This window comes from Thalassophryne amazonica, chromosome 14 (assembly GCF_902500255.1).
Source record: "Thalassophryne amazonica chromosome 14, fThaAma1.1, whole genome shotgun sequence".
Lineage (NCBI taxonomy): Eukaryota > Metazoa > Chordata > Actinopteri > Batrachoidiformes > Batrachoididae > Thalassophryne > Thalassophryne amazonica.
In genome coordinates, this window is record NC_047116.1 from 29887548 (window position 1) to 29909008 (window position 21461).

General features: G+C 41.5%; 1 protein-coding gene across 3 annotated transcripts in view; it reads right to left on the reverse strand.

The window, feature by feature from the left end:
* Positions 1-14045, reverse strand: part of ubr3 (ubiquitin protein ligase E3 component n-recognin 3) — a 96258-nt gene extending 82213 nt beyond the window's left edge. For 2 of the 3 annotated variants that reach the window (XM_034186752.1, XM_034186750.1), the window contains exons 1-2: positions 13557-14045; positions 4648-4787 (exon numbers count right to left, since the gene is read on the reverse strand). In XM_034186752.1, the coding sequence (XP_034042643.1) occupies positions 4648-4787; positions 13557-13990 (574 nt within the window). In that variant the 5' untranslated portion in view covers positions 13991-14045. The remainder of the gene's footprint in view (positions 1-4647; positions 4788-13556) is intronic. The other variant, XM_034186753.1, reaches the window with a different exon arrangement.
* Positions 14046-21461: the final 7416 nt, after the last annotated feature.

The following is a 21461-nucleotide window of genomic DNA, read 5'->3' on the forward strand; positions in this document are numbered from 1 at the left end:
GTCATACATCACACTGACAAAGTGAGGAACCTTGGGGTAATTTTTGATCCTACATTGTCCTTTGACCTCCACATTAGAAATATTACGAGGACTGCTTTCTTCCACCTGAGAAATATAGTGAAGATTTGTCCCATCCTATCTATGGCTGATGCTGAGACCCGGATCCATGTGTTTATCTCTTCTTGGATGACTGCAATGTTCTATTTGCTGGTTTACCGCAGTCTAGCATTAGGGCTCTCCAACTGGTTCAAAATGCTGCAGCCAGACATTTGACACGAAGCAGAAAGTTTGACCACATTACACCAATTTTGGCATCCCTTCACTGGCTTCCTGTCCCAGTGAGATCAGATTTTAAGGTTCTGCTACCAGTCTATAAAATTGTTCACAGACTGGCATCTCCCTACTTATCTGACCTAATTAAACCTTATGTACTGGCCCAGGCTTTGCGTTCTCAGGGTGCAGGACTACTTTGTGTCCCTAGGGTGAATAAGAAGTCTGCAGGTCATAGAGCTTTCTCTTATCATTCCCCTGTTCTGTGGAATGATCTCCCTGCATCAATAAAACAGGCAGATTCTGTGGAGACTTTCAAGTCCAGACCTAAGACGCACTTATTTTCCCTTTCATATGTCTAACATACTGGTATAGTTTTGTTTTACGCTTTTTACTCTTTTAATTATTTTATTAGTAAACGGAGGCCTCAACTTTACCTAAATTCTGGGTCTTTTAGTGAAGCTTAGGGCTAGTGGCCGGCGATCACCTTAGTATTTCTTCTGTTTTTCTTGTTGATTAATGCTGGCAAATTATACAGTATTTCTTGTCTTTCTGATGCCTGATTCTGTTTTTTTTTCTCTCTGTTTAAGGTGCAGCTCCATCCAGAGATGGGAGTTGTATTTGTGCTGGCGACCCTCCTGTCCTGTGCACCAATAGCATTTCCTGTATATTCATTATACGAGGTCTGTCAATAAAGTAACGGTCCTTTTTATTTTTTTCAAAAACTATATGGATTTCATTCATATGTTTTTACGTCAGACATGCTTGAACCCTCGTGCGCATGCGTGAGTTTTTCCACGCCTGTCGGTGACGTCATTCGCCTGTGAGCACTCCTTGTGGGAGGAGTCGTCCAGCCCCTCGTCGGAATTCCTTTGTCTGAGAAGTTGCTGAGAGACTGGCGCTTTGTTTGATCAAAATTTTTTCTAAACCTGTGAGACACATCGAAGTGGACACGGTTCGAAAAATTAAGCTGGTTTTCAGTGAAAATTTTAACGGCTGATGAGAGATTTTGAGGTGATTCTGTCGCTTTAAGGACTTCCCACGGTGTGAGACGTCGCTCAGCGCTCTCAGGCAGCGTCGTCAGCCTGTTCAAGCTGAAAACCTCCACATTTCAGGTTCTATTGATCCAGGACGTCGTGAGAGAACAGAGAAGTTTCAGAAGAAGTCGGTTTCAGCATTTTATCCGGATATTCCACTGCTAAAGGAGATTTTTTTAATGAAAGACGTGCGGACGGGTCCGCGCGTCGGGACGCAGCCGCCGCGACGCTCCGCCACAGGAAAAACACCTCTGTTAAAAGCCTTAAGGACAAGTTGGAACATGTCCTGCCTGTTAAACAATTTCTCATATACTCACTCCACTGAAAGCCATCAAAAGCCGCCTGGATTTTACAAATGGTTATCAACACGGAGGTGTTTTTCCAGTGCCGCAGCACCGCGTCGGCTGCGTCCCGACGCGCGGATCCGTCCGCACGTCTTTCATTAAAAAAATCTCCTTTAACAGTGGAATATCCGGATAAAATGCTGAAACCGACTTCTTCTGAAACTTCTCTGTTCTCTCACGACGTCCTGGATCAATAGAGCCTGAAATGTGGAGGTTTTCAACTTGAACAGGCTGACGACGGCGGCTGAGAGCGCTGCACGACGTCCCGCTCCGTGGGAAGTCCTTAAAGCGACAGTATCACCTCAAAATCTCTCATCAGCCGTTAAAATTTTCACTGAAAACCAGCTTAATTTTTCGAACCGTGTCCACTTCGATGTGTCTCACAGGTATAGAAAAAGTTTTGATCAAACAACGCGCCAGTCTCTCAGCAACTTCTCAGACAAAGGAATTCCAACGAGGGGCTGGACGACTCCTCCCACAAGGAGTGCTCACAGGCGAATGACGTCACCGACAGGCGTGGAAAAACTCACGCATGCGCACGAGGGTTCAAGCATGTCTGACGTAAAAACATATGAATGAAATCCATATAGTTTTTGAAAAAAATAAAAAGGACCATTACTTCATTGACAGCCCTCGTATGAATTGTTCTGTGAATTGTTCTGTAATTTATGTCTGTAGCATGGCCCAATCAGAGGGTCACCCCTTTGAGTCTGGTCTGGTTGAGGTTTCTTCCTCAGAGGGAGTTTTTCCTTACCGCTGTTGCTCTGGGGGTTAGTAAGGTTAGACCTTACTTGTGTGAAACACCTTGAGGCAACTCTGTTGTGATTTGGCGCTATATAAATGAAAATAAATTGACATTGAAATAAATTGAAAAATACAATGATTTTCAAATCCTCTTCAACCTATATTCAATTGAATACACCGCAAAGACAAGTTATGTAATGTTGAAACTGATAAACTTTATTGTTTTGGGGCAAATACAGGGTGGGCCAATAAAATGTTACCACTTTTTTAATTCGTACAATTTCCGAAATAAAGATTTATTTTTCATTTTCAGGAATTGATATTCCTGAAAATGAAAAAGAAATTCGGAGAATCCCTCTTGAGATGTGTGGCAATGTCATGACAAACTTCAATGTGCGTGTTGCAGCTGTAATCCAAAGAAGAGGAGTGTGAACTGAACATGTCATCAATTACTGAACTGTGTGGAAAACAAGAGACAAAGTGGGAAACCTTTGGTATCAAATGTTAATTTGATGCTTCTGTTACAAGTCTGTAAATAAAATTTTCAAATTAGTTCTCATTTCAAAAACTTGTGTACTATCAAAAAGTGGTAGCATTTTATTGGCCCACCCTGTATTTGCTCATTTTGAAATGGATGCCTGCAACATGTTTCACAAAAGCTGAGACAGTGGTATGTTTACCACTGTGTTGCATCACCTTTCCTTCTAACAACACTCAATAAGCATTTGGCAACTGAGGACACTAATTGTGAGTGTCATGACTGGGTATAAAAGGAGCATCCCAAAAGGCTCAGTCGTTCACAAACAAAGATGGTTGTTATATATACACACATGCTACAGCATAGTGATATTTTTGTCCTCAGAAACATAGAGCAATAAATTTACAAAAATCTAATTGAAGTAGAAGGGCAACTGGATAGAGAATATGTTCACAAAGGCCGAATAATCCTGCATTTTTTCCCTTGGCACTCAAAATATTCCTGTTCATATATACATTTCTATGAAAGTGCATTGCTGCCACACCAGGGGGGAAAAAGAAAGAAAAAAATCAATATGATCAGTATCATGTTATAACAATGTAATTTTCGTGTTTCAAAAAAACAAACAAACTCATGTTTCATATTTCATTAACAGAAACCTGTAACGATAATCAGTGTCACATTACAACATGATCATTAGCGTCACAGTTTGATGTTCATGATCAGATTATAACACAAAAAATCAGCATGACCTTATGATAATATATAACATTACATGGGAAAACCTTCATATTATAACAACATAAGTTGTTTTCAGGTGCATAGCAATGCTGTTGTGTTGATATTAATAAAGGCTTGGAGCCAGTTATCATCATTTCCTCTCTGCAGCCTGTAATGCCACCTCAGAATTATTATATGATTTGCAGGTGGTGCACCTCCCCAAGAGAGGAGCTGTACAGTTTTGTGCACATGAACAGTAGCTGTAACTTCTCTATTTAAATCTCCACATTCAGTGAAACAGTTCATAGTAAGTCACATGATATCTATTATAGCTGATTATATCAATTTTCACATTATACAACTTTCACATTGTAATACTAACATTTCACATTATAACATGATAAAGTTTGTATGTGGTAATAACTTTAAAATATCTCATTATAACATTAAAAAATTTCACATAAAGCCATGATATTGACCACACTGGGTTTTGTTTTGTTTTTGGTTGTTGTTGTTGTTTGTTTTTTCTAACTGCTACTGCAGCAGGACACTTCTATTCTTTTTTGTTTCTTGGTCATTCAGCAACTTTATTCTGCACCACTGCTGAAATGCATTGTTACAAAACATCCAAACTGTTAAGTGCACAAAATTTCACATGCTGAACGTCTGTGATGACATGTTCTAACACCCTACGAAAATGATAATAATGAATTGATGCCTAATGAAAACAACATTGACAAAATGACAGAGAATTATCATTCCACTACAGTGCATAGAGGTGAGATAAAAACATTTTAAGAAATCCTACCAACATAGACACAAAAGCATAATCAGACTGGTTCAGCACACACCCTTTTTGGCAAAAGCAATGAAAAAAAAAAAAAAAAAAAAAAAAAAAGAGTGTTTGCATTGAACAACTCCTTATGAAAACATGACTTGTCCAAATCATTCAACTTTTCAGATTCACGCTTTCAATTTAAACTGTCAGCAGACCAAATTAGCACATTGTAAATTAACTTACCTTGGTAAGGCAACTGTTTTTGCTTTGATTTACCTGGTTCAGTGTACCCATCCCTCAAGTACTGAATGACACACAGGATAAAGCGAGGAAGAACCATCTCAGACATCAGCAGGAGGTCTCGAGGAATTGATGGGATATTCTCCCCCATTCTCAATCGATGCTGATGGCAAAACCTGTCAGAAAAATAATGTTGATTTGGCAAAGTCTCAACTACAAGGAGCTAATCAATTTCTCTGTCAGCTTTCAGAAATTATGCTTTTTCAAGTGTGGTTTATTCAGGAATTTGAATAATTGTGGCTTACAATTAAAAAATAAAATAAAAATAATCCAACTGTAGACCTCAAGGGGATAGAAACAGCCAGTGATCACTGGGATTGTGCTGTTGTTTTCTTTTGTTTTTTAAGTGGCAAAGTTTGGGATAAAAAGGAAAAAAATATTCAAATCTATTCCTCATACTGATTAAGCATTCACATTGATGATATCAGACAGTAACAAAGTCATCTTTAGGAAAATACCAAAAATTTGTTTGGTCAGCCACCTTTTAATTTTGCAATACAAACAAATACAAAACAATATTCATGAAATTCTATGCTTCTGTTGCTGGAATACTGCTGCTGGGATACTTTCCTGAGGCTGGACTACTAAATCGTTCAGCCTCAGGAAAGTATTTCTATCCTTCTCTTCTCTAAGTTGCTCATCTCCACTTGGAACAGAGATGTGATATGTAGTTTCAGGCATCTTGTTACCTTACAACAGCCAGTTCATTACAGTTATACAGTTTTAAAAAACAAAGCATCAACTCTTCACTGAGTGCAAAGACTGCAATGAATAATAGCAGATGTGGACTTCCTGCTCACCACAACAAGAAAGATGACGGGCTAACAGATAGCTCTCGTGTCACCCCGGTTTTTCCCCTGATTCAACTATTTTAGAACACCAGAAGTGCCACTGCGATATAGGAGGGGAGAAAGCATGAAACGGTAAAGGCAGAATGACCACAAAACATGACAAAATCGAGAAAGGTATGGACTGTGACAATGAAGCTAATTCTAATTTACCTAGCTCAGACAGAGCCAAACCTGCGGAAGCTAGCTTGCTGACCAGTGTTCATATGGAGATTAAGGCCATTCACTCCGATGTGAAAACGGAATTTACTTTGCTTCACTCAACATTAAGAGAGAATGTGAAGAAGGAACTGACCGAATTTAAAGTAGACCTGCACTGAAATAAATGCAGTCAGATCTTTGGACCAAAAAATGACTTCTATTTACACATAAGATCCTTCTGAATGTAGTAAAGTAAATCTGCAAGCCCAGATCTGTCATTCAACGGAGAAATCTTGGTTTAAAAGTGACAAATTACAGCTAAAATTTAGCCCTCCACAAAACTGTCAGCACATCCGGGACGCTGCCGAGACGTCAGAGAGAAGACGCTATCCCAGCATGCATTGCGCGCGCCAACTGTCATTTGTGGATTTACGTCAGTTTGCATCTCTTACAAAAGCACCTTTTTATTGTCTTATAGAGGGTTTTCATGTGACGTATCGGTCACATCATTTTGTGTCCCGTGGCCATTCTGGATTACAACGCGGTGGCCGCTGTGATTACACTTCGTGCATTTGGCGAACAATTGCAGAAGTTTCATTGTCGGCGTGAAGAAGCCTCACAGCACCATGACGCTGTGAGAGATCCGCCGCTAACAGAAATCCACTGCTCCCAGAATTTTATTTTATTCGGCAATAAAATTAAATAACAATACATAAAAATACCGCAAAGGATAACACAAGAATGCTACCAATACGGACGCTTATTTACATTGTGGTCCTCGAGCACCGAGCTGCTGGTCCACAAGCTGCCCTTCCAGCGCCTGGTGAGAGAAATCGCTCAGGACTTCAAGACCGACCTCCGCTGTCTTGCGGTACGTTTGGTGAATATACATTTCTTTTATTGTTGCTTGAAAATGATTTTTGGGGACTTTTTCCATACGCCCATTTGATTGAGTGGTGTCGTATTGAAAATGTACTGTACGGATGCGGGACCTGCAAAGAATCCAAGTCCGGCTCCGATTACCAAGACCGTGCGGCGCTGCAGATTTTGCCGGAAGAAGTCTGTCCTTGCTTGCAACAGGTGTTACTGGCCGCTCCGCATCAAAACAGAGAAGAATGGAGAAGAGCGTCGCCCGTTGTCGATGTCGCCGCTGATCTGAGCATGCAGAGCTGTATCTTGCATTCATTGCAGCTTACTTTTGGATGTTGAAATCCGGATGTGTATAACAGTAACATTACTAACAGATAAAATCAATTTCAGTGCGGAATCAGACTGAAGGCATTTTTTTTTTTTTTTTTTTTTTTTTTTTGATCGGACTGAAGGCGCAAGTGCGTCGTCTTCTCCACGACGTCATGGAAATGACCCGGATGTACAAACTGTTTTCACGGAGGGCTAAATTGTAGCTGCAAATTTGTCATTTTTAAACGAAGATTTAATTCAGCTCGAAGAGTTATACACTCAGCAAAAATATAAACGCAACACTTTTGGTTTTGCTCCCATTTTGTATGAGATGGACTCAAAGATCTAAAACTTTTTCCACATACACAATATCACCATTTCCCTCAAATATTGCTCACAAACCAGTCTAAATCTGTGATAGTGAGCACTTCTCCTTTGCTGAGATAATCCATCCCACCTCACAGGTGTGCCATACCAAGATGCTGATTAGACACAATAATTAGTGCACAGGTGTGCCTTAGACTGCCCACAATAAAAGGCCACTCTGAAAGGTGCAGTTTTATCACACAGCACAATGCCACAGATGTTGCAAGATTTGAGGGAGCGTGCAATTGGCATGCTGACAGCAGGAATGTCAACCAGAGCTGTTGCTCGTGTATTGAATGTTCATTTCTCTACCATAAGCCATCTCCAAAGGCGTTTCAGAGAATTTGGCAGTACATCCAACCAGCCTCACAACCGCAGACCACGTGTAACCACACCAGCCCAGGACCTCCACATCCAGCATGTCCACCTCCAAGATCATCTGAGACCAGCCACTCGGACAGCTGCTGGAACAATCAGTTTGCATAACCAAAGAATTTCTGCACAAACTGTCAGAAATCGTCTCAGGGAAGCTCATCTGCATGCTCGTCATCCTCATCGGGGTCTCGACCTGACTCCAGTTCGTCGTCGTAACTGACTTGAGTGGGCAAATGCTCACATTCGCTGGCGTTTGGCACATTGGAGAGGTGTTCTCTTCACGGATGATGCGAAGGAGATGTGTTGCACTGCATGAGGCAAATGGTGGTCACACCAGATACTGACAGGTATCCCCCCCCCAATAAAACAAAACTGCACCTTTCAGAGTGGCCTTTTATTGTGGGCAGTCTAAGGCACACCTGTGCACTAATCATGGTGTCTAATCAGCATCTTGATATGGCACACCTGTGAGGTGGGATGGATTATCTCACCAAAGGAGAAGTGCTCACTATCACAGATTTAGACTGGTTTGTGAACAATATTTGAGGGAAATGGTGATATTGTGTATGTGGAAAAAGTTTTAGATCTTTGAGTTCATCTCATACAAAATGGGAGCAAAACCAAAAGTGTTGCGTTTATATTTTTGTTGAGTATAGTTTGGAAAACACTGAAAGACTATCATTTCTGTCCTCTCCTGCAATTTTATGCATATATTGATTGTCCTGTAGCTTAAGATATCACTAAGTGAAATGTAACTGGGAGAGTGGGTCTGTTGGAAAACCTCTAAAATTAGGCAGATGTCATTTGCGGTCTTTTTAGGAGCAATAATTTCAGCTCCAGGGAGGGGCCCTTACTTTAAATTAGACCATCCCCTCAGTTCTAAGCACTTTGTTCTCCAGTTATGGGAGTCAAGGTGTTTTGTGTTCATGTTCCTTTTTTCTGTTCCCATTTTTGTCTATTTCCATGTTCAAGGGTGAAATGTTTCAGGCTGCAATGGGCCATCAACAACAGTAACAAACATAAATGCACTATCAAGAATAAAAGGTAATAACACTTAATGTAAATGGGTTATATAACCCTGTAAAAAGAAGTAAAGTTATAGCTAAAATGAAGAGGGGAAACATGCATGTCGCTTTTTGGCAAGAGACACATTTGTCTAATTCAGTAAATGAAAAAGTTTAAAAACTGGGGTTCATTACCTTTTATTCTTCACGAGGGGAGTGGCCATACTAATATGCAATAAAATACACTTTCAATTAACCTCCCAACTTACAGATAAGGATGGTCATTATTATATCTTAATCAAAGACAAGCTGGATCTTAAAGAGGTTCCTCTCTTTAATGTTCATATGCCACCTGATGAGTAGATCGCTTATTAAAAAAAATTTAGATTTTGTAATTCACCAATCAACAGGAACAGTAATTTGGGGAGGGGGGGATTCGAATACACAACTACCGGCTAAACATGGTTTTACAAATTCCCACAAGAGAAGCCAAAATTCACTTCTCCTATGCAAAATGTTTAAGGAAACAGGTATGACTGATATATGGAGAGATCTACGTTCCACAGAAAAACAACTTACCCATTTCTTCCCCCCACAAAGAATATTCCAGATTGGATTATTTTTTTTAACACTTAGCAGAAAGGCACAGGATAACTGACTGTAAAATAGGCATCAGAGATGTATCTGATCACTCAGGAGTATCACTCAGCTGCATTTAGATGACCAAGAAAAAAAAGGATACATTATGGAGACTGAACACTAGTATATGAAATAATAATGTAAAGAGTTTATAAGGAAAGAATTGAAGGGATGTTTGCAAATTAAAGATTCAAACCCCACTCCTGCCACAATTCTCCATGTAATGTGGAGTTGCATCAGGAAGGGCATCTGGCATAAAACTTGTGCCAATTTAACATAGAAATCCACCCCAAATCTGCTGTGGTGACCCCGAGTGAAAAACAAGGAAGCAGCAAGAGCAAGAAAGGAAGCAACAAGGAAGAAAATAATCTTGGCTGCAATCAAGAAAGTCATCACATGGAAGTGGCTGCAGGTAAACTCACCATCAAAGGATGACTGGAGAGCAATTGTGGAAAAAAATATATTGTATGGAAAAATTAATTTTCACCTTGAGATTAAGAATTGAGCAATGCTTAAAAGACTGGGAAAAATGGAATTCATATCTTGTCAGATGTAACTGCTTTTTTGTATAGATACTTGTATTTTTGTACTGACGTACGGCCCTCAGCAATCACTCTTTACTCCTTTTTTCCCTCCACTTTTTTCCTCCCCTTCTCTCTCCCCCTTTTTAATCCTGAAAATGCAAAGAAAGTAGCAGAGGTACTTTTTTAGACACCTCCAAATGCCAAAGCGTTCACAACTCAGTAGTCTAAAGTTTCATCACAGCCAAATACTGCAGCACAAAAACATACAGTAACATTAATTTAATAAGGAATTAGAACAAACACGCATTTCAGTTGTTTTCTAAGTCATGTGATCAAGTGACACCATTGCAGCCTGCTCATATGCTGAGCTTATCTGAATATGGGCATGTGGAATTTTTGACAACAAAGTCTTACTAAACTTAAGATTGATTATAACATGTAATAATCAATTATAGAAATAATGAACTTCAGGAAAAAAAAATAGCAGGCATCACTCAAATACGAGGTCTGTCCGTAAAGTATAGGTCCTTTTTATTTTTTTCAAAAACTATATGGATTTCATTCATATGTTTTTACGTCAGACATGCTTGAACCCTCGTGCGCATGCGTGAGTTTTTCCACGCCTGTCGGTGACGTCATTCGCCTGTGAGCACTCCTTGTGGGAGGAGTCGTCCAGCCCCTCGTCGGAATTCCTTTGTCTGAGAAGTTGCTGAGAGACTGGCGCTTTGTTTGATCAAAATTTTTTCTAAACCTGTGAGACACATCGAAGTGGACATGGTTCAAAAAATTAAGCTGGTCTTCAGTGAAAATTTTAACAGCTGATGAGAGATTTTGAGGTGATTCTGTCGCTTTAAGGACTTTTCACGGTGCGAGACGTCACGCAGCGCTCTCAGGCAGCGTCATCAGCCTGTTTCAAGCTTAAAACCTCCACATTTCAGGCTCTATTGATCCAGGACATCGTGAGAGAACAGAGAAGTTTCAGAAGAAGTCGGTTTCAGCATTTTATCCAGATATTCCACTGTTAAAGGAGATTTTTTTAATGAAAGACGTGCGGGCGGATTGCAGCGTCGGCTCGCAGCCGCCGCGACGCTCCGCCACAGGAAAAACACCTCTGTTGGAAGCCTTGAGGACAAGTTGGAACATCTCCAGCTGATAAACAATTTCTCATATACTCACTCCACTGAAAGCCATCAAAAGCCAACTGGATTTTAACAAATGGTTATCAACACGGAGGTGTTTTTCCTGTGCCGCCGCGCCGCGTCGGCTGCGTCCCGACGCGCGGACCCGTCCGCACGTCTTTCATTAAAAAAATCTCCTTTAACAGTGGAATATCCGGATAAAATGCTGAAACCGACTTCTTCTGAAACGTCTCTGTTCTCTCATGACGTCCTGGATCAATAGAGCCTGAAATGTGGAGGTTTTAAGCTTGAAACAGGCTGATGACGCTGCCTGAGAGCGTTGCACGACGTCTCGCACCGTGAAAAGTCCTTAAAGCGACAGAATCACCTCAAAATCTCTCATCAGCTGTTAAAATTTTCACTGAAAACCAGCTTAATTTTTCGAACCATGTCCACTTCGATGTCTCACAGGTTTAGAAAAAATTTTGAACAAACAAAGCGCCAGTCTCTCAGCAACTTCTCAGACAAAGGAATTCCGACGAGGGGCTGGACGACTCCTCCCACAAGGAGTGCTCACAGGCGAATGACGTCACCGACAGGCATGGAAAAACTCACGCATGCGGACGAGGGTTCAAGCATGTCTGACGTAAAAACATGAATGAAATCCATATAGTTTTTGAAAAAAATAAAAAGGACCTATACTTTACGGACAGCCCTCGTACACACACACACACGGTAACAACACATATCGCGTCACGGCCACCTTGCATCACAACCATACTTTCTATTTTACTTTTTTGTTTATATACAGTAAAACTCACACATAATGGATTCAGGTAGACCACGAAGATGATGTAAGGTCAAGGTCGGTTGAAGGAAGTGCCAAACAGAATATTTGTGGTATTACTTTTTATAGTGATTAATAAAGGCACCTTGACACTTGCATAAATTTGATCCCTGCAATTCATCAAACCAACGTATCCCACTTTGTCATGGTTGACGTCAAGCTATATAAAATAATCATTTTGTAGCCAATGACACATTTGCTCTCAGAACTTGGCTAATGAAACCATTCTCTCATTGCTCCCAGAATCACACAGAAATTATCTACAGATACAGGTTATCTCGTGTGCGTCACATGGTGGAGAATGCATGGAATCTTGTCTCAAAAGGTAATTATTTACAGTATATACGAGGTCTGTTAGAAAAGTATCGTACCTTTTTATTTTTTTTAAAAACTATATGGATTTGATTCATATGTTTTTACATCAGCCAAGCTTGAACCTTCGTGCGCATGCGTGAGTTTTTCCATGCCTGTTGGTTGCGTCATTCGCCTGTGGGCAGGCTTTGAGTGAGCACTGCTCCACCCCTCTCGTCGTTGTTTCATTGCGAGGAAATGGCGGAATGATTTGGGCTTTTTTTCCATCAGAATTTTTTCAGAAACTGTTAGAGACAGGCAGCTGAAAACCATTCGAAAAATTTATCTGGCTTTCGGTTAAAATTTTACAGGCTTCACAGAGAATAAGGAGTGTTACTACAGCTTTAAGCACGGCCCACAATGGCGCACGCTGCGCCACGCTCCGAGCCGCCATTGAGAGGCAGAAACCACCACATCATTTCTAAATGGATCGCTGTGTGGAGCCTGGACCGTCATGTGCAATTTCTCTGGTTATCACAAGAGCTGGACATCAGCCATTTTCCGGCAGATTTCACTTTTAACAAGAGATTTTGTCATGGAAAGCCGCGCGGAGGCTTTGCGCGTCACGACCGATTCGCTGATGAAGCGAGACAAAGGAACACCTCCGTTTCGGAGTGTTAGCGGTGTTAGATCATGCATCTGTAGTTATGTTTATTATAGATGTAACATCTCGTCATAATCATTCAGATGCCTTGTGCGCAATGACATGCATTGATACGCAGTGTTTTTGAATATGTTGCGCAATATTCACGACTAGGTCACGCAAGTGGCATGAAAATAATGCATGCCAGAAATTTTGAATATTTCAGAATTTTCTTTGTGCACTGGCATGCACTGACGCACAGTGTACAATAGTTTATAACAAGTTTTCTCACTGGCAGTCAAAATTGCGTACCAGTGCGGGGATTAAATTTGTGCAAGTGTCAAGGTGCCTTAAGTCTCTTAAGCATCTCCTTTGATTTCACCCGGGGTCAACACAGCAGATCAAAGCATGCTGATTTGGCACAGGTTTTTCGCTGGATGACCTTCCTGACACAACTCCATATTGGAGAATGGGCATGGGTGTTAATGTTGTGTCACATTGTAATATTGTGTCACAATAAGCTTCAAATGGTGGAAAACATTTTTGTAATTGTCAAATACAGAGAATGAGGTGTGTGTGAGATGCACTGTGGTTGTGGGTTGATAAGGCCAGCAGTCTAACCTCGCCTCCTGCAGAAGAAAACTGCGATGTCGAACCGTGTACTCAGCGTACAGTTCTGTGCACCGAACCGATCGTGCGTGTACCGTACAGCTGTAAAACCCCTAAATAAGTACTAGAATCAAAATAGCTCAGCTCAACACATTCATCTCAGCTCAAATCCTCCTCCACAGTCCACGCAAAGCATTAAAACACGATTTCGGACACCTAATTAATTCTTACTTGCCATCACGACCTGTCAAAAAGATAAGAGGTTAGCCAGGTAGTTAGCCTAGCCAGGCTAAGAGCTTACCCAGCGTCTCTCATCACATTACTGTCACCACAGTCACAGGCCCCACCAGCCTGGCTCCTGAACATGTTGAAGTCATGGCCCGTGTGTTCTCCATTATTAAAGCATTCTGCGCACAGGGACATGCACGGCGAGATTCCACAGGTCCGGCATCGATAAGCTACGAAATTAGCCGTCCAAACCAAGCCGCACAGAGTAGCGTTGTCATAGGAGCGAACCGTTTTACAGAACTCCTCGAAGCCGTCGCCTCCTGCTATCAGACATTTACACCAGTCCAGAGCCTCTGTGTCCGCCACTGCTTTTTCGGGATTCAACACCGCATCGAGCAGTTCCTGAAGTCGTTGTAGTCCGGAGTTATTGTCAGTCCGGTTTAAGTCGGCCTTTAGGTTGGCAGCAGTGGCTTTCTTGTCCCGGCGAACCATTGACGCCGCCATCATGCACTCTAGGTTGTTGTCCACAAATTTATTTTTGTTGTCTTGTTGCCATCTTCTCGGGCTTTCTCGCGGTACTTTTCATGAGCTGACGTTTGGTATTTCCCAAAATTGCCAAATAAGTACAAATATAGACAAACAAATTACACAAATTACTACGCAATATGCGGGCTATCTGTATTGTTCGTTGTAAGTGTAATGATGACTATGTTCACGTGAAATCTTATTTTCTTTTTCTCATAAAGAAATACACATTTATATTTTTTTTGTTAAATGACAATTTCTGTTTAATATGTTAATGTTTGTTTCATATTGCCAAAACAGTTGTGTAGTTTTTAATTTTTTTTTTTGTTGTTCAAGAGACACTTCAGATGCACTATTTGTTTTGGAGGAGCTCATGGCGTCTGCAAATGTATGCTTTTTTTCTGGGTGTTGTGAGTTTTATTTTATTCATTTATGAAACTTTACTGGCTTATATAAAGACTACACTGGATACGCACTAAGACAGTCTATTTCACTGGGACTCAAATAGCAGTCAGTTTTGGGAGTGCAAAAAATTTGAGTTTGTCCTGTTTTGCATACTGCATATGTAATGGAGGCCAGCAGGTGGTGGCTAAAAGATGCTCTAGCAACAGATGCTGGAGGCCATTGGGTTTTAGTCTTGTGGATAGAGTGCCTGCCTTCCACAGTGGGGATTGTGATGTCAAGGCCAGGAGGGACACAGGTTACATATAAATAGCAAATGATCACCCTATTGAGTCTGGTCTGCTTGTGATTTCTTCCTGTGAAATAAAATAATTTAAAAAAGAAAGCTGAGAGGTTTTCCTCTGGCTGTCTCCTATATGCTTGCTCTTGTTTTTGTTGTTGTTGTTGTTTTTAAGGTTTAGAAACTTTCTTGAGCTGACATCATTTGGCACTGTATAAGTATACTGAATTTCAATTGAATTAACATTGACAACCTCAAACAATATTCTTCTATGTTTAGGCTCAGAATCCTGTGGGAACATTTGGAGCTTCTATACAGGCACCTTCAGCTTTGAAATGATAATGTACCAACTGGAGGCTGAAGCAATATTTGGCCCAGTGTTTGTCCAGTCTTGATTTGAAGGCAGACTTGAAGCAGATACAACATCCTGGGGAAGCACATTCCACATACTTGTATGTCTCAGTGTTGACCAGCTTCTTGTTGCGCCCTCTGAAGTTGCTGTTGTCCAGTTTAATGTAGGCTGTTTGCTTCTGACGTGTTTGTACATCACGTTCATGTCACCACAAACCCTTTCCGTAACAGAGATTGGGTAACTTCAGTTTCATGAGATAAGTCTCAAAGGAGTCATCCTTCAGGGCTGAAACCAGCTTGGTGGCCCTCCTTCATATGTTTTCAATTATCTTTCTTGTAGAGTGGGTTCCAGGCTCTGGTCATGTAGTCTAGGTGTGGTCTAATAGTTTTACCAACATCTGACCATACAGATACATGTTGGAATGTCATACCAATTGGAGCAGTTTGGTGGTCTTGTTTACTTGGTGTTAGCAATGAAAACTGAATGTTAGGACTGTGTTGACATTAAAACTTGGTGTTTTTTAGAGATTGTTTTCAAACTCGATATCTTGGTCACCCTTCTTCATGTACCTATGGCCACAAATGTCCAATCATGTCTGTTTAGAAAGATAAACCGAGTCAGGCCTAGTTAGGACTTGGATGGGAGACTGTCTGGGAATGTCAGGTGCTGTGTAAAGCAGATAGCTCAGTGGCTAAGGAGCTGGCCTACCAATATGTAGACCTGTCTTTGAATCCTGCTCACACGATTTGCATTGTCCCAGTCTACCCAAATGTAAATTACTACAATCTTAGGCTGGGTAAGTACCTGTGTTGAGTTGGGCTTGCGCCCTGTTGTAGACTCTCATCTGTTTCATGCAACTGAATCCAGAGCTAAGGCCTGGCACAAAGGGGTCTCTGGGCCCCTATAGGCTTTACTTCCTCATGCGGTATTTCATGGGCATATCACTGCTAAATGTGAAATGAGTTGACTAACCAAAATACATAAAGAATTATGAAAGTATTGTGTTTTATTTTTGGTTCCATATGCCTTCCCTGAGATATTAAATCATAAAAATTGGGGAATTTAGTTTGATTTCATCTGTTATGAAACTGTCAGATCTGTCAGTGTTATTTTTACCCGGTTCTTTTATACAAGATTCTGCCTCTTACCAAAAACAAAACCATTGTATTCCTCATTTTGAGTTTATTAAAGGTCACATCAAAAACCAGGCCTGGGACCCTCACAGACAGTGTCCAGCTTGTGAAAGGCCCCTAAAATGAGTCATACAACACTTTTTATACCTTGTGGGCATTTCTTTTCTTCATTTCTAATGTTACTGGCTTTCACCAACAGGGGGAGGTCTCCCTGTGTCTGAAACTTGGACACATGCTGAAGTAAAACTTAACTTATATTTCTCAGAACTTCCAAACAAATAACACAAATACTTGATAGCTAACATAAAACAAAGAATTAGCACAGATATTATCTAACATTAACCTGTGAGAAATGTTAATTTACGTGACATCACCTTGTGAACCTCCCTCCAGAGCCATTTCAGCATGTGTATAGGAACCATGGAGCTGTATATAAGAACTAGAGAGCGCAGTAGCACTGAGCCATGTGCTGACAAGGAGGTGTGATCGCCATTTTAATTCTGAGCAAGTTAGTGATTTGCGTGCATAGAAGTTCGCTTAGTCTCGTCAAGAAACAGGTGGAATATGCCGGAAAGCTGCACATGTTGGCAAAGCCACAAACGGAGGAACAAGGGAGACAATATTTCCTTCCATAAATAAGTGGTTTTGGTTATTCTTGTCACTTTGTCTGTGATATTTGGATGATAAACAGCTGTATGTCTCCTGCTGTACCTGTGTCGCCCGATGACACGGACCATTAACTCTTCACTTATATCTAGTTGATATTTTCCACTGCTAGACCAATGTCTAGTTAAAATACTTGTCCTTAGTGATTAAAATTGTTCAACAAGACAGGATTTTTTAATTTGCACCTTAAAATAATGAGATTATAATGAGCCGCGCTGTGCCGCTCACAGGCACACCCACACATAGAGATGTGTACCCACACCACTGACTTCATGAATGAAACTCGGTCAATAAAGGATAACTGTGTAAAAATATAACATATATAAATGTATTGTAATGGTTTTAGGAGCCGCGCTGCGTTGAACACAGCAGCAGCTCAGCCGAGCAGCGTAGCTTAACAGCGCAGATCTGTGTAACTTTCACCACTAATATTTGGGAATGTGTGAGTGTCATGTGGCCAGCATTACTCTAACAAAGTGTGTTGCCTCTCCCGAAAGTGTGTAATGGGATGTGTTTTTTTTTTGCCACTGTCACAGAGATGAAATGTCATCTCTCCCGCACTACACAATACATCAGTCGAGCGGAGGAAGCCCCACAACTTTATCTGTGTGTTTATAAGTGTGACCACAAAGAGTTGAAGAGGAGGTGATAGTGGGAGATGATGGTGGGCATGTTTGTTTGCGATCTTAACAGGAGAGCTGTGACGTGGACACGGGACTGGCTCTCAGCCATTTGTGTTAGTGATGTGGATGGACAAATAAAAGAATCAAGCAACTCAATCGTGACCACGGCTCTCAGATGTTTACTGACTGTTGTGTGGAACTCATACAATTTGGAAGTAGGGAAATGAGTTAATGTGGTACTGGAGCAGAAGCAGAACAACATTCTACACTCAACAAAAATATAAACGCAACACTTTTGGTTTTGCTCCCATTTTGTATGAGATGAACTCAAAGATCTAAAACTTTTTCCACATACACAATATCACCATTTCCCTCAAATATTGTTCACAAACCCGTCTAAATCTGTGATAGTGAGCTTTTCTCCTTTGCTGAGATAATCCATCCCACCTCACAGGTGTGCCATACCAAGATTCTGATTAGACACCATGATTAGTGCACAGGTGTGCCTTAGACTGTCCACAATAAAAGGCCACTCTGAAAGGTGCAGTTTTGTTTTATTGGGGGGGGATACCAGTCAGTATCTGGTGTGACCACCATTTTCCTCATGCAGTGCAACACATCTCCTTCGCATAGAGTTGATCAGGTTGTCAATTGTGGCCTGTGGAATGTTGGTCCGCTCCTCTTCAATGGCTGTGCGAAGTTGCTGGATATTGGCAGGAACTGGTACACGCTGTCGTATACGCCGGTCCAGAACATCCCAAACATGCTCAATGGGTGACATGTCCGGTGAGTATGCCGGCCATGCAAGAACTGGGACATTTTCAGCTTCCAAGAATTGTGTACAGATCCTTGCAACATGGGGCCGTGCATTATCCTGCTGCAACATGAGGTGATGTTCTTGGATGTATGGCACAACAATGGGCCTCAGGATCTCGTCACAGTATCTCTGTGCATTCAAAATGCCATCAATAAAATGCACCTGTGTTCTTCGTCCATAACAGATGCCTGCCCATACCATAACCCCACCGCCACCATGGGCCACTCGATCCACAACATTGACATCAGAAAACCGCTCACCCACACGACGCCACACACGCTGTCTGCCATCTGCCCTGAACAGTGTGAACCGGGATTCATCCGTGAAGCGAACACCTCTCCAACGTGCCAAACGCCAGCGAATGTGAGCATTTGCCCACTCAAGTCAGTTACGACGACGAACTGGAGTCAGGTCGAGACCCAGATGAGGACGACGAGCATGTAGATGAGCTTCCCTGAGACGGTTTCTGACAGTTTGGCACGGAAATTCTTTGATTATGCAAACCGATTGTTTCAGCAGCTGTCCGAGTGGCTGGTCTCAGACGATCTTGGAGGTGAACATGCTGGATGTGGAGGTCCTGGCCTGGTGTGGTTACATGTGGTCTGCAGTTGTGAGGCTGGTTGGATGTACTGCCAAATTCTCTGAAACGCCTTTGGAGACGGCTTATGGTAGAGAAATGAACATTCAATACACGAGCAATAGCTCTGGTTGACATTCCTGCTGTCAACATGCCAATTGCACGCTCCCTCAAATCTTGCGACATCTGTGGCATTGTGCTGTGTGATAAAACTGCACCTTTCAGAGTGGCCTTTTATTGTAGGCAGTCTAAGGCACACCTGTGCACTAATCATGGTGTCTAATCAACATCTTGATATGGCACACCTGTGAGGTGGGATGGATTATCTCAGCAAAGGAGAAGTGCTCACTATCACAGATTTAGACTGGTTTGTGAACAATATTTGAGGGAAATGGTGATATTGTGTATGTGGAAAAAGTTTTAGATCTTTGAGTTCATCTCATACAAAATGGGAGCAAAACCAAAAGTGTTGCGTTTATATTTTTGTTGAGTGTACATTTGGTGTATCGCAGTTGTGAATCTCACGCCGTCTGGTGGTCCATGACTCACGCGAGAGGTCGGTTTCAGCAGAGTTCCGGTGTCAGGAGCTCAGCACTCACAGTGTAAACACATCTCATGAAGTATGGACAATAAGACAACATTGGGACACAGCAGAAGTCCATCACAGGTGCTACACCTCCTCTAGATAACCCTCTCAACTTGGGAGAGCATATAATCATCATAATCACCCGTGAACTCGCTAAATTAACGCCATCCACATCCTTGCTTTGCCATTGTTTACATGCGCTGTGAGACAGCGGAACTCTGCTAGCACCGCGGTGCATTCAAGGAAGTGCAGGTGGCCACCAGGGGTATTATGGGAAAAGCTGAAACACCGAATGAATGCTGTGTGCCTATACACAGGAGTAAAATCAGCAGATGTGTCTTTCAGGGTATGTATTTATTATTACTTTCTTTGTGCTTATTCAATTTATTAAATATATATATTCTGAATACACCACGGGTTACAAAGGCGGGAGAGAAAGACATACTTAATCAGCAAAATACAAGAATTTGACTTGAAAGCCATATTACATTTGTATACAAAAAGCAACCCGGATTGACCGTGCGGACTATCGTAAATCCGATCATGAAGTGGACTGCAACCGGCTGGAGACTGACCTTCAGGTAGGTATAAGTCAGTCCCTAAGGTCATGATTCTAGATCAAAATGGCTGTGGCTCTATGTACCATTTTTCTACTGCACTCTGGCTTATTTTATTTTTATCAGCTATATCAGGGCCAGCACAAGTTATAGACTAGAAAGGAATGATTTATAATCTTTCTTTCTTTCTTTTCTTCTTTTTCTTTTTTTTTTTATATAGCGCCAAATCACAACAAACAGTTGCCCCAAGGTGCTTTATATTGTAAGGCAAGGCCATACAATAATTATGTAAAACCCCAACGGTCAAAACGACCCCCTGTGAGCAAGCACTTGGCTACAGTGGGAAGGAAAAACTCCCTTTTAACAGGAAGAAACCTCCAGCAGAACCAGGCTCAGGGAGGGGCAGTCTTCTGCTGGGACTGGTTGGGGCTGAGGGAGAGAACCAGGAAAAAGACATGCTGTGGAGGGGAGCAGAGATTGATCACTAATGATTAAATGCAGAGTGGTGCATACAGAGCAAAAAGAGAAAGAAACACTCAGTGCATCATGGGAACCCCCCAGCAGTCTAAGTCTATAGCAGCATAACTAAGGGATGGTTCAGGGTCACCTGATCCAGCCCTAACTATAAGCTTTAGCAAAAAGGAAAGTTTTAAGCCTAATCTTAAAAGTAGAGAGGGTGTCTGTCTCCCTGATCCGAATTGGGAGCTGGTTCCACAGGAGAGGAGCCTGAAAGCTGAAGGCTCTGCCTCCCATTCTACTCTTACAAACCCTAGGAACTACAAGTAAGCCTGCAGTCTGAGAGCGAAGCGCTCTATTGGGGTGATATGGTACTATGACGTCCCTAAGATAAGATGGGACCTGATTATTCAAAACCTTATAAGTAAGAAGAAGTTTTCAATTCTATTCTAGAATTAACAGGAAGCCAATGAAGAGAGGCCAATATGGGTGAGATATGCTCTCTCCTTCTAGTCCCCGTCAGTACTCTAGCTGCAGCATTTTGAATTAACTGAAGGCTTTTTAGGGAACTTTTAAGACAACCTGATAATAATGAATTACAATAGTCCAGCCTAGAGGAAATAAATGCATGAATTAGTTTTTCAGCATCACTCTGAGACAAGACCTTTCTGATTTTAGAGATATTGCGTAAATGCAAAAAAGCAGTCCTACATATTTGTTTAATATGCGCTTTGAATGACATATCCTGATCAAAAATGACTCCAAGATTTCTCACAGTATTACTAGAGGTCAGGGTAATGCCATCCAGAGTAAGGATCTGGTTAGACACCATGTTTCTAAGATTTGTGGGGCCAAGTACAATAACTTCAGTTTTATCTGAGTTTAAAAGCAGGAAATTAGAGGTCATCCATGTCTTTATGTCTGTAAGACAATCCTGCAGTTTAGCTAATTGGTGTGTGTCCTCTGGCTTCATGGATAGATAAAGCTGGGTATCATCTGCGTAA